The sequence below is a fragment of the Phocoena sinus genome, chromosome 17 (assembly GCF_008692025.1).
Source record: "Phocoena sinus isolate mPhoSin1 chromosome 17, mPhoSin1.pri, whole genome shotgun sequence".
Classification (NCBI taxonomy): domain Eukaryota; kingdom Metazoa; phylum Chordata; class Mammalia; order Artiodactyla; family Phocoenidae; genus Phocoena; species Phocoena sinus.
The window spans coordinates 17,805,879-17,818,599 of NC_045779.1; the positions used below are offsets into that span (position 1 = coordinate 17,805,879).

The 12,721-nt window shown below is 35.3% G+C and overlaps 1 protein-coding gene across 10 annotated transcripts in view; it reads right to left on the bottom strand.

Moving 5' to 3' along the window:
* Nucleotides 1-12,721, bottom strand: part of STAU2 (staufen double-stranded RNA binding protein 2) — a 313,184-nt gene that overhangs the window by 177,766 nt on the left and 122,697 nt on the right. For all 10 annotated transcript variants that reach the window (XM_032609768.1, XM_032609767.1, XM_032609764.1 and 7 more), the window contains 2 exons: nucleotides 9,624-9,761; nucleotides 781-912 (listed from right to left, as the gene is read on the bottom strand). In XM_032609768.1, coding sequence (XP_032465659.1) covers nucleotides 781-912; nucleotides 9,624-9,761 — 270 coding nt within the window. The remainder of the gene's footprint in view (nucleotides 1-780; nucleotides 913-9,623; nucleotides 9,762-12,721) is intronic.

Consider the following 12,721-nt stretch of genomic DNA (forward strand, 5'->3'; position numbering starts at 1 on the left):
AAAAAAGCATATTGTTTATGATAGAAATAATTATTATGCCTGTTTTGTGACTGTTCATACAAATAAAATACTTAATAAAAGTAATTTATACATATGTATAGAAAAAATGATAATTTAATACAAAGTGAAATGAAGCCAGTTCCTGCCTAGTTATCTGCCAAGTCCTGAATTCAAGGTTCTCAGCTTCTCTTACAACAGAGGTAGCTGTTAATGATGTCATTACCTGCTGCAGAAGAAATAGGGGACCATGAACACAAGTCTTGGCAGAAAATAAACACCCTCTGAGTTTACCTTTAATTTAAAGTAAACAGAAAAATTAGTTTATAGAGTGTCTGTCCTACATAGCTCCTGCCCTAAAGGTGTAATCAGGATCTTTATTTCTAGTGTTTTTAGCTGTATTCCAGAAATAAAGGCTAACAACCTCTATTCTTAAAAAAGCACGAATTAAAACTGTGTACAAAAAATCATCAGTCAGTAAGCTAAAAATTATTACATTGGTATTATATAAGATATGTATAATGATACAATGAACTCTTAGTATTCTCTAATTGTAAGATTATAATATTTTATCTTGAACCCTAAACAGCTGTTATTTTATACCTGGAGAATCTATCTTTAAAGAGATGAAGATAGAGTACCACCTTAGAAAATTTAAAACTTGACATCTACTTTAACACCAGTTAAGACAGTACTGAGAGTCAAGGAACACTGGGACAGAATTTGCTCATCACTTTTGTACCCTGACAGGATAGAACTTGTCCATGTAAATTTAACTCTCACCTTGTCAAGTTGATCTTGAAGACTAGTGGATGCTTTATAACCAAGCTGTAACAGCATTGCTTCTGCAGCATTTTTTTTGGCTATCTTTTTATTAGGTCCTGTTCCAGTAGCAACTTCATTGCCTACCTTGACCTGGTAAGATTAAAGTAAGAAATTAATGATAGCTGCTTTGGTAACAAACCTTAACACCATAAAGCAATGTGTTCTGCTCTCTAGCATTCAAAAATATAAAGTTCAGTCCATAATAAAAATGGCAATTAAGATCCCTTTTATGTAAAATATATATGAATAGATACATGGAGAAAAGTATGGAAACATGGCCCTCAAAATGTCAGTGGGGGTTATCTCAGGATGACAGAACCTTAGAAGATTTTTAGTTCCTTACATATTTCTATATTATTTGATTTTTAAACAATAAACTTGTATTATTGATATAAGCATAAAAATAAAATTCACATTGTAGAGAGTTGATTATGACTACATTTAGTATTCTTTACTTAATAAACTGAAAAGGCTGAAATTCATGCTGCTGCCACTTAAAATAATATAAAATGGGCAGAGGACCTGAATAGACATTTCTCCAAAGAGGACGTGGAGATGGCCAAGAGGCACATGAAAAGATGCTCAATATCGCTAATCATGGGGGAAATGGAAATCAAAACCACAATGAGCTATCACCTCACACCTGTCAGAATGGCTATCATCAAAAAGAACACAAATAACTAATGTTGGCGAGGATGTGGAAAAAAGGGAACCCTACTGCACTGTTGGTGGGAATGTAAATTGGTGCGGCCGCTGTGGAAAACAGTGTGGAGGCTTTCTCAAAAAAACTAAAAACAGAATGGGGGAAAGGGATAAACTGGGAGACTAGGATTGAGATAGACACACTACTATACAAAAAATAGATAACTAATAAGGACCTACTGTATAGCACAGGGAACTCTATTCAAAACTCTGTAATAACCTATATGGGAAAAGAACCTAAAAAAGAGTGAATATATGTATATGTGTAACTGATTCACTTTGCTGTACCCTAAAACTAACACAACATTGTAAATCAACTATACTCCAATAAAAATTATTAAAAAAAAAAAAAAAAGAAGAACTACCATATGTCCCAGCAATTCCACTCCTGGGTATATATCTGAAAAAAACAAAAACACTAATTCAAAAAGATACATGTACCCCAATGTTCATAGTAGCATTGTTTATGACTGCCAAGATATGGAAGCAACCTAAGTGTCCATCAACAGATGAATGGATAAAGAAGATGTGGTATATACACACAATGGGATACTACTCAACCATAAAAAGAATGAAATTCTGCCATTTGCAACAACTTAGATGGACTTGGAGGGTATTATGCTAAGTGAAATAAGCCAGACAGAGAAATACAAATACTGTATGATGTCACTTATATGTGGAATCTAAAAAATACAACTAGTAAATATAACAAAAAAAGAAACAGACTTACAGAAAACAAACTAGGGGGGAGAGGGAGGAGGGGAGAGGCAATATAGGGGTAGGAGATTAAGATGTACAAGCTACTATGTATAAAATAAGCTACAAGGACATACTGTACAACACAGGGAATATAACCAATACTTTATAATAACTAAAATTGTGAATTATTGTATTGTACACCTGTAACTTACATAATATTGTACAATAACTATACGTCAATAAAAGTCTTTAATCCAAAAAATAAATTTTAAAAATGATATCGTCTACAAAGGTTTACATTAAATAGTTCCTGAAGACAATTAATATATAAAGGTTAGTACAATACTGTGGTTAAGAACAAAGACTTCCAAGTCAGATTTAGTTGAAACCCAACTCTTATTACTTCCTAGCTGCATGAACTGATTCAAATTATTTACCATCTCTAAGCCTCAGTTTTTTCATCAGTAAAAGAGGGATAATACAATGACCTAATAGTGTTGCTTTGAAAATTAAACACAAAAATGTATGTAAACTACAGTGTATGTTACAGTATGTGAGTATAACTGCTCAATAAATGGTAGCTTTTTATCATTAGAACTATTCCACAGTTACCTTTTGTGAACATTTGATGTACACATGCATATATGTACATCAACATATTTAAATATACATCAGTCATTTTATATCCACGTGTACATTTCCTGAGTTGGGTAATGATTTTTTAGACTTGCATGTACTGAGATAATACAAATATAAAAAGTAAATTAGAAAACAAAAAAAGAAAGAATTACAAGGAGAAATAGAAAATACACAATGAGAGTGGAATTTGTTTTCGTACATTGTTCTCAGTAAGTGAGAGAAGCAGACAAGAAGATAATCACAATTTTGGAAATTAAACAATCTAAATAATCTATGGGCAAAGACAAAATCTCACTGGAAATAAGAAAATATTTTAATAATAAAGGAAATACAATATATCCAAACTTGAAGGATGTAGCTAAAAGAGTGTCTAGAAGAAAATAAGTAAGCCATAAAAGCTTACAGAGGGCTTCCCTGGTGGCACAGTGGTTGAGAGTCCACCTGCCAATGCAGGGGACACGGGTTCGTGCCCCGGTCCGGGAAGATCCCACATGTCGCGGAGCGGCTGGGCCCGTGAGCCATGGCCGCTGAGCCTGCGCGTCTGGAGCCTGTGCTCCGCAACAGGAGAGGCCACAACAGTGAGAGGCCCGCGTACCGCAAAAAAAAAAAAAAAAAAGGCTTAGAGAAAGGCAGAAAAGTAATAAGCTAACCATCCATCTCAAGAAGTGATTAACAGCAAAATAAACCCAAAGAAAATAGAAAAATAGAGACGAGCAGAAATTAAGGAAATATAAAACAAAGTACAAGAGAGAAGTTAAAAAAGCTTAAAGTTGGTTCCCTGAAAAGACTAATAAAATGATAAACCAAAGGTAATACTGATCACGAAAAAATAAGATACAAATAAGAATGAAAATGGGAGATTACTATAGCTTCTGTAGCATTACAAAATAATAAAGGATACTGAATATTTCAGCTAACATTTTTTGACTATTTACATAAAATGGAAAAATTCCTAGACAATACAAATTACCAAAACTGGCAGAGAATAAACTCTTAGCTATATAGATCTGTAACTACTAAAGAAATTAAAACCACAATTAAAAACTTTTCCACAAAGAAAACTTCTGAGAGCTTCTCCAGCAAGTTCCACTCAACATTTAAGGAAGAATAATGCTAATCTTACAAAAATTCATCCAAGAATAAAAAAAGAGGAATCAGTCCCCAATTATTCAGTGAGGCATCACTTTGGTTCCAAAATCCAACAAGTATAAGAAAAAAATTTTACAGACCAGTTTCACTCACGAACATAAATGCTAGTTTAAACCATATAATAGTACATTGAACAAAGCAATATTAAAAAGAAGAAAAATTGTGACTAAGTTAGGTTTATTCCAAAAATGCAAGATAAGTCTAACATTCGAAACTCAAACAAAATCAATGGAATCTGCTATATTAATCAGTTGAGGAGACAAATCATATGATCACCCTAATAAATGAAGCAAAAGCATTTGCTAAAACTCAACATTCATTCATGATAAAAACTCTTAGCAACTAGGGAAGGAAGAGAACTCAAACCTCAGCAAAAATTATACTTAATGTTGAAGTTCTGAAATTAGAAACAAGACAAAAATGCCCTCCATTTTTACTAGTATTTAACATTTTACTGCAAACCCTGGACATAGCAATAAGGCAAGCGAAATAAAAGGTTTAAGAATTAGAAGTGTAAGAACAAACTGTCATTACTTACAGAAATAATATTTACAGAGGAAATCCAAGAAAATGTATGGGTAAACTATAAGAATTTGTGAAAGTACAAGTTCTTGTATAAAAGACAGTATACAAAAGCCAACCGCCCTTGTATAGTCCATCAACAATTAAGTAGAAAATGAAAAATATTAAAAGATACAATTTCTATTAAACAAAAATCAAATATCTATGATGTTTAAAATCTTTACACATAAAACAATATACATTATTGAGAAATATTAAGATAAACCTAAAAGAGGTATGCCATTCTCATGCATTGAAGACTCATAATATCAATTTTTTCAAATTGACCTATAAATTCAATAAATTCCCATCAAAATCCCACACATATTTTCACAATATTTGACAAGCTGATTCCAAAATTTACATGGAAATGCAAGGTGCAAAGAACAGCCAAGATCCTTTTGAGGAAGAACAAGGTGGGGGCATTATTCTTCGGGATGGCTAGACTTATTATAAAATTAACATCAGGGAAAAGAGAGATAAACTTGACTGCCTTAAAATGAATGACTTCTATTCCTCAAAAAGTATCATTAAAAAAGGAAGAGTCAAGTCACAGCACAAGAGAAGATATTTGAAATGCCATATAACTGCAAAAGGTTCACATTTCCAGAATATATAGTAGATTCCTATAAATCAATTTTTAAAAAAAAAAAACAGCTGAAAAATGAGCAAGAAAGCTGAACAGGCAATCTATATCTGAAATTTTGAATTGTTTTATCAAATGTCACTGCAATTTGTTTAAAAAAAGTTAGAAAACTTCAATAGCTTCATGTCACTTTAATAAAATTTCACAACCACACCTATACTGGGTACTAGCAATGAATGGCTATGTGATACAACTAAAACTAGTTTTCAGATACAATGTATGATAATTCTACACATATTTTTCTTTTTTGGCTTTTGTGTTTAATCATTACATTTGTTATTTCACTTGTGTCAGAACATATAGATTTCCATCTGGTATCCACACATGTGTACTGTTTGTCATTTATTCTTACACCATTATTGAGATTTTTATCTGTAGTACTATTTCCATCACTACTTTTAAGCTTCAGTGAACCAGCTCCTTCTAAGGAATTAGGGATATGCAACACAGTGCTTAAAAAAAAAACAACAATTATAAATAATGTCCAAATTATATGACAAAGAACTGCACTTTCTAAACAGAGTATAACTCAAGATGAACTAAATGACATACTTCTTGCAGTATATGACACACTGAAAATGTACTCATTATAGAACCTCTGTAACAACTATCACAAATCTTATAGTTCAGATCTGTGCAATGTTTTTGAAACATTTCATTGCTTCTTCTCCTGAAACCAGAAACCACTACATTATGACAAATCAGCAAGTAGTCTATGGACCCCATTCAGAAGCACTGATCTAGTGCTGTTCACGGCATATCCTTGGAGCTGGGTGAACACACACACCTCCCACATCTGTTGGCCTGCACCTGACCCGATGTATCAAGGCTCTGTGTGTCCTTGAGTCCCGGGCTAGAGCCAGCCTCTGCTACCTGTTGTTTTTTCCAGGGCTTGGTTTGTTCCCCAGCCTCACCAGACCCTGTGTTGTTGCTGGAATGCATGCTAGCTAAAAGATTAGGCCAGCTACGTCAGAAGCTTCCTCTACTGCTCTGAGGGTCACAAGACTTGCCAAAGTAAATGGCAGCAAAAGATAACTGAGCAGCAAAAGATGTTTCATCTGTTTTCACAAGCTGTATACGTCTTGTCATTCTCATTCAAATCTTCTGCTGCTTCATCCCTAAATCTCATTTACCTGCCCAGGCCTGTGGCCCTCTGGCTCCAGGCTCCTGCTCTTGGGCCATGGGGTTCCCATCACAGCATTCACCTTAAATCTATGTCGGCTGGCTTTCCGTCTGACCTACTCTGACACCTCAAGACTTATTTCCAGAACAGGTGCTTCCAGATTCATTTTTCCCATTCACCCACCCCTTGTCTGACACAGTTTTTACAGTTGCATGGCTCAACAGCTTGTGAGTAGTTGGTTACCCCAGAGTTATTTGTTACTATTGAAAAAGACCACTGTGCTAAAGGACTTTGATTCCCTGCCAGCACTCACAGTGGTCACTCAAAAAAAAAAAAAAAAAAAAAAATCACTGCATTATAAAAGTCAAGTAAGTATGTAAGTAAACTTCCAAAAGTCATCTTCCTACAAAGCTCACAAATTTTATAACCATTCTAAGACTTTTACATTAAAATGTTAATTTTTCTGCAAAGAAGCTCAATTATTTTGCTATGCAATAAATTTAAGACAGATTTTTTTGTCTTTAAACAAATCATTTAAATTAATCAAGTCATCTGGACTTCCTGGCAGTCCAGTGGTTAAGACTCCACACTTCCATTGCAGGGGGCACGGGTTTGATCCCTGGTCAGGGAACTAAGATCCCACATGCCACACAGCACAAAAAAAAAAAAACAAAAAAAAACCCCAAGATACTATTTAAAAAAAATTTTTTTTAATTAATCAAGTGCTCAAAAAACCAACAAAAAAATTCTAAAACAGCATTTACCAAAAACTTAATTATCTTTCACTGAGTCACAAATGAAATTTCCTTTACATATATTTTTTAAAATCTGGAGATCTTAATCACAGGTAGAAAAATTAACATCATGCAACACATAATAACAGAACGTGCTGATATACAATTTAGTTATCATTATTTTCTCTTGAAAAATTAAAATATGCCTCCCTCCCCAAAAAAAGAAAAAAACTTTAAGAAATTTTCTCTGGACCTAAATACCCAAAAAATGTCATCAGAGATTTTCCTTTACCTAGTAATCAATACAAGTAACTACATCCATTTTATAACACACATTTGTTTGTGGGGATTTTCTGGTGATAGATAAATATGAGCACATTATCTTTAGAGAGTTCACTTCCACATTCAATTGTAACGAATGTTAACATTGTTTAAGTAGCTTATACAAAAGCCTTTACTTCGATGAAGTTGCTGCAGTGCTGTAACGAATCCACTGGGGCTTTCAGAAGAAGGAAAAAACAATATGAATTCAGTGTGAAAACATTTAGAAGTACAGCCAAATGTTCCTGTTTGACTAGAATGTGTATGAATACCCATAAAATGGAAGCTCGCCTAAGATATTCTAAATTCCTCTTTCAAAAGGAGTACTCAATATACTTCACAGGAGAGGAATTGTTTAATAAAGTCAAAGCCAGCTTTTTATTCCTGACACAGGTCTAAAATGTAGGGGATTTTTTTTTCCCCTCAAGTTTTGGAGTTCAAAGAATATTTTCTATAATTCTTTAAAGTCAAGAATGTAAAAAGAAAAACGGTGCACATGTTTAACAAAGTGAAAATACTGGAACCACACTGTTGCGGGTCCCAGTGACATCCAGACAATAATGTGTTCACAAACCACAGAAGAATTCCCCCTCCCTGGATATCTAAGTTCCCAACCGTGGTTTACCTGTAACTACATCATAAGTTTATATCGCCCACAAAAGCCTAACATACTAGCTCTCAATCAGGCAGGCAGCAAATATACCTCACATGTTTATGAAGGTCCTACTACATACATACCGCCATATTGGGTACTGTGAGATAAAGAAACGTGGGGATTACAAATTAGGAAGGAAGGTAAAATTTAGACATGCATGAAAGTTAATCAACATGAGATACACTATCTGAGTCCAGAACGTTTGCCATGGGTCAGCACTTAATTAACATCTGTTGATTGTAACTGGGTTTTATTACAAATGAGAGCCACAGGTTTGACTGGAAAAAGGTTCTCTGACAAGCCTATTATAACAGAAACAGTTGGGACAATGAGAATTTAAACACAGACTGGGCGTGAGATGATTCTAATGAACCATGCCTAATGTAAGAAAATGTAAGAAAAACTTCCATATGTTTTAGAGATACACACCAAGTACGTAGGCTAAAATGACATGTGGTTAGAAAGTAGCTTTAAAATACTTCAGGGGCTTCCCTGGTGGCGCAGTGGTTGAGAGTCCGCCTGCCGATGCAGGGGACACGGGTTCGTGCCCCGGTCCGGGAAGATCCCACGTACTGCGGAGTGGCTGGGCCCACGAGCCATGGCCCGCTGAGCCTGCGCATCCTGAACCTGTGCTCCGCAACGGGAGAGGCCACAGCAGTGAGAAGGCCCGCGTACCGCAAATAAATAAATAAATAAATAAATAAAATACTTCAGGAAAAGAAGGAAAGGAGGGTGGGAGGAAGGGAGGAAAGAAAAACTGATGGCCAAAGCCAAGTACAGCAGAAATCATAATTGTTGGCTTTGGATGATGGGCATTTTCCCTAAGATTCCATTATACTCTTCCATTATACTATTTTTTAAAGCATACTATTAAATATATCCACCTTTGGCTATGTTTGAAATTTTCATAACAAAAATGAAAAGTTTCTGTGATACCGGGGCTTGACTTGGCAAATGAAGGTGGACAGGTATAGGATTTAAAACGAAGGAGGGCATTTTAGGCCTTCTCCCTCATTCTCAGTCCCCACCCATCGACCAATACACCAGCAACCATTCTTCAATTTTCTTGGCTTCACAACGCAGCAGTTAAGTCTCTCAGCAATTCCGAGTTCCTCAGTCCTCACCACAGTTAGGTAGCCGGCTAGCTCCCTTTTCCTAATTTACCTAATAACCCAAAAGTCCGTGCTCTTGGCCCTGTTCCACATACTACGTCCACCCTTCTAAATTTTGTTTCTAATTCCATCTGTCTTTTATTCCCAGTAGTTAATAGACTCCAGCTGCAAATTGCAACACATTAAGTTACAGATAGGCATTCCCAGTGATGAACTCTGTGTGAGCTCACAGCCCCTTAGAAACGCATACTATCTATTCTAACACGTCCTTGACACTTGAATGTTTCAACCAAGTGGGTAGATGGGCCTGGAGGGAATGAACACTTTAAATGTAAACAGTTTTATTACCTTCTACTATTAATTCCTAGTTTTCGTTTCCACCATATCTCTATTCCAGCTTCAGGATTTCTAAATTTTTTCAATAGTTAAAAAAATCTTTTAATATAAAAGTTAGAAATACCTGCATCACAAATTCCCGACGTCGAGGCATTCCTCTTTCTGAAAGCAAAACGTAATCTGGTTCCTTTTCCTTTTTGGCCTGTTGAATTTGAGCCAGGCGGCTAATGGGGTTCATTCCTTGACCATATTCTGGTCCAGCCTAAAAAAATTTAAGAAAAATTTTCAAAACATAAGACCTGCTTTTAAAACTTGTTATTAGATCCTTAAAGAAACCATGGTTCTCATCTCCTCCCCTGCACCCCAAAACTCTGTCTGAAATAAATGAAAATTTATAAAGGAAAATTAGAAAATGGATCTGAAACTAGGCTTCTATAGGATTTAGGGCTCAGAAGTATTATTGATAAGTTGGTCAACTATCCTTTTAAACTCTTTAATACAGTAGGAGTTGCTTCACAACTTCTATTCATCAAAAAACACCAAAAAGAATGTAAGAAGACAAGCCATGAACTGGGAAGAGATATTTGAAACACATGTAAGTTAAAAAAAGATATACCCAGTATCCAAAATATGTTTTTAAAAACTCCTAAAAAGTATTAAGAAAAAGACCATCTAAAATAAAAATGGGGAACTCCCTGGTGGTCCAGTGGTTAGGACTCTGCTTTCACTGCCAAGGGCCTGGGTTCTATCCCTGGTGGGGGAACTAAGATCCCACAAGCCATGAGGTGTGGCCAAAAAAAAAAAAAAGTGTTAAGATAAAAATGGGCAGGACTTCCCTGGTGGTCCAGTGGTAAAAGATCCACCTGCCAATGCAGGGGACGTGCACTCGATCCCTGGCTGGCGAATTAAGATCCCACATGCCATGGGTCAACTAAGCCCGCACGCCACAACTACTGAGCTTGCACGCCTCAACTAGAGAGCTCGTGTGCGGCAAACTCTAGAGCCCACTCGCTCTGGAGCCCATGCGCTCTGGAGCCCACACACCACAACTAGAGCAGCCCAGGCCCACAACTAGAGAGAAGCCCACGTGCCACAACAAAGAGCCCACGCACTGCAATGAAAGATCCTGCATGCCTCAATGAAGATCCCACCTGCCGCGACTAAGAGCCAATGCAGCCAAAAATAAATAAATAAATACTTTTAAAAATAAAAGAAAAATGGGCAAATGAGATGAACAGATACTTAACAGAAGAAAAAAAACATAAAAAGATAATCCATCTCATTAAGACTCAGAAAATGCATATTAAAACCACAGTGAGACACTATTTCATACCTATCAATTTAGCAAAAGAAGTCCAACAGCCTCAACTGGTGAAGGTGGGGAGTAACAAAAACTTACACAGTGCTGATCATAATATAAACTGGAAAACAATTTGGCAATGTCTAGTAAAGTCAATAAATAACCCACTCCTCAGTAGCCTCTTCAACTAGAAAACTGTTACCCAAATGTGCTAGCTCATTTGTATGGGAATATCCACAGCTGCATTATTTGAAATAGCAAAAAAAGAAAAACTGGAAATAACCTAAACATTCATCTGTAAAAGAAAAAATAAATTATGGCATGTTCATACAATGGAACAGCATATAAGAGTGAAAATGAATTAAGTGTTGCTACATACATCAAGATGAATGAATTTAAGAAAAACATGTTAAGTGAGAAAAGCAAGCACAGAAGAATATATAAAGTATGATATAATTTATATAAAGCCCATTAAAACTACAAAACACTGGTGAAATTAAATAAGATCTCAGTAAGTGGACAGACACACATGTTAATGGATCAGCAGACTCAATATTCTTAAAATGTTGATTCTCTTCAAACTGATCTATCAATCAAATCTATCAAATCAATCAAAATCAATCTATCAACCCCAATCAAAACCCCGGCATGTGCTTTTGGGTAATAATTAATAAGCCAATACTTAAAATTCATATGGAAATGCAAAGGACAAATAACCAAAACAACCTTGAAAACAGAACAAAGTTGGAGGAATCAGACTACCTGATTTCAAGATTTATTATAATGCTATAGTAATCAAGATAGTATGTGTGGTACTGGCAGAAAGACAGACAAAGAGATCAATGAAACAGAACAGCATCCAGAAGCACATCCACACGTATATGGTCAACGAAGGTGCAAAAGTCATTCAGTGGAGAAAGGGTGGTCTTTTCAACCAATGGTACTGGAACAATCGGATATTCACATGTAGAAAAGAACCAAAACTTCAATCCATACCTCACACAAAAGTTAACTCAAAATGGTTCATAGGCTTAAGTGTAATATCTAAAACTAAAACTTCCAGAAGAAAATATAGGGGAAATTTTTCTGGTTTGGTTAGGTAACAATTTCTTAGATACAACACCAAAATCACATTCAATAATAATAACGATAATAAATTGAACTTCGTCAAAATTAGTAACTTCTGTTCTTTAAAAAGGACAAGCCACAGGCTTGGAGAAATATTTGCAAACCACATATCTGATGAAAAAAAAACTTGTACTCAGAATGTATAAAGACCTCTCAAAATTCCGTAATAAATTTATATTTTAAATGTATTACTTGCTATTATTTAAATTATTACTTAAAACTTTTTAAGCGAGCAAAGGATCTGAACAACACTTCACCAAGTTTCATGTGCTACTGTATATACAAAAAAACGCTCTATCATTAGTCACTAGAGGAATCTGAACCAAAATGAGATATCAATATGCATGTATTTGAACAACTGAAATTTAACTATACTATGTGTTAGAAAGGATGTGCAGATACTAGAATTCTCACACATGGCTGCTGAGAATACAAAATGGTTCAATCACTTTGAAAAACTATTGGCAGTGTCTTAAAATGTCGTATACCTACTAAATGACCACACCACTCTACCCCTAAGTATTCACTCAAGAGAAAAAAAAGCATATGCCCAGAAGACTTAGACACAAATGTTCACAGCAGCTTTATTTTTAATAGCCCCAAATTAGAAGCATCCCAAATATCCAACGAAGAGTGAATGGATAAACAAATTATGGTATATCCATTCAATACAATACTACTTAGCAACAAAACAGAACCAACAATTAATAGCTGTAACAACATGGATGAATTTCTAAATTATTATACCAAGTGAACGAAGCCAGTCAAAAAAAGAGTGTCGCTTGGGAATTGAA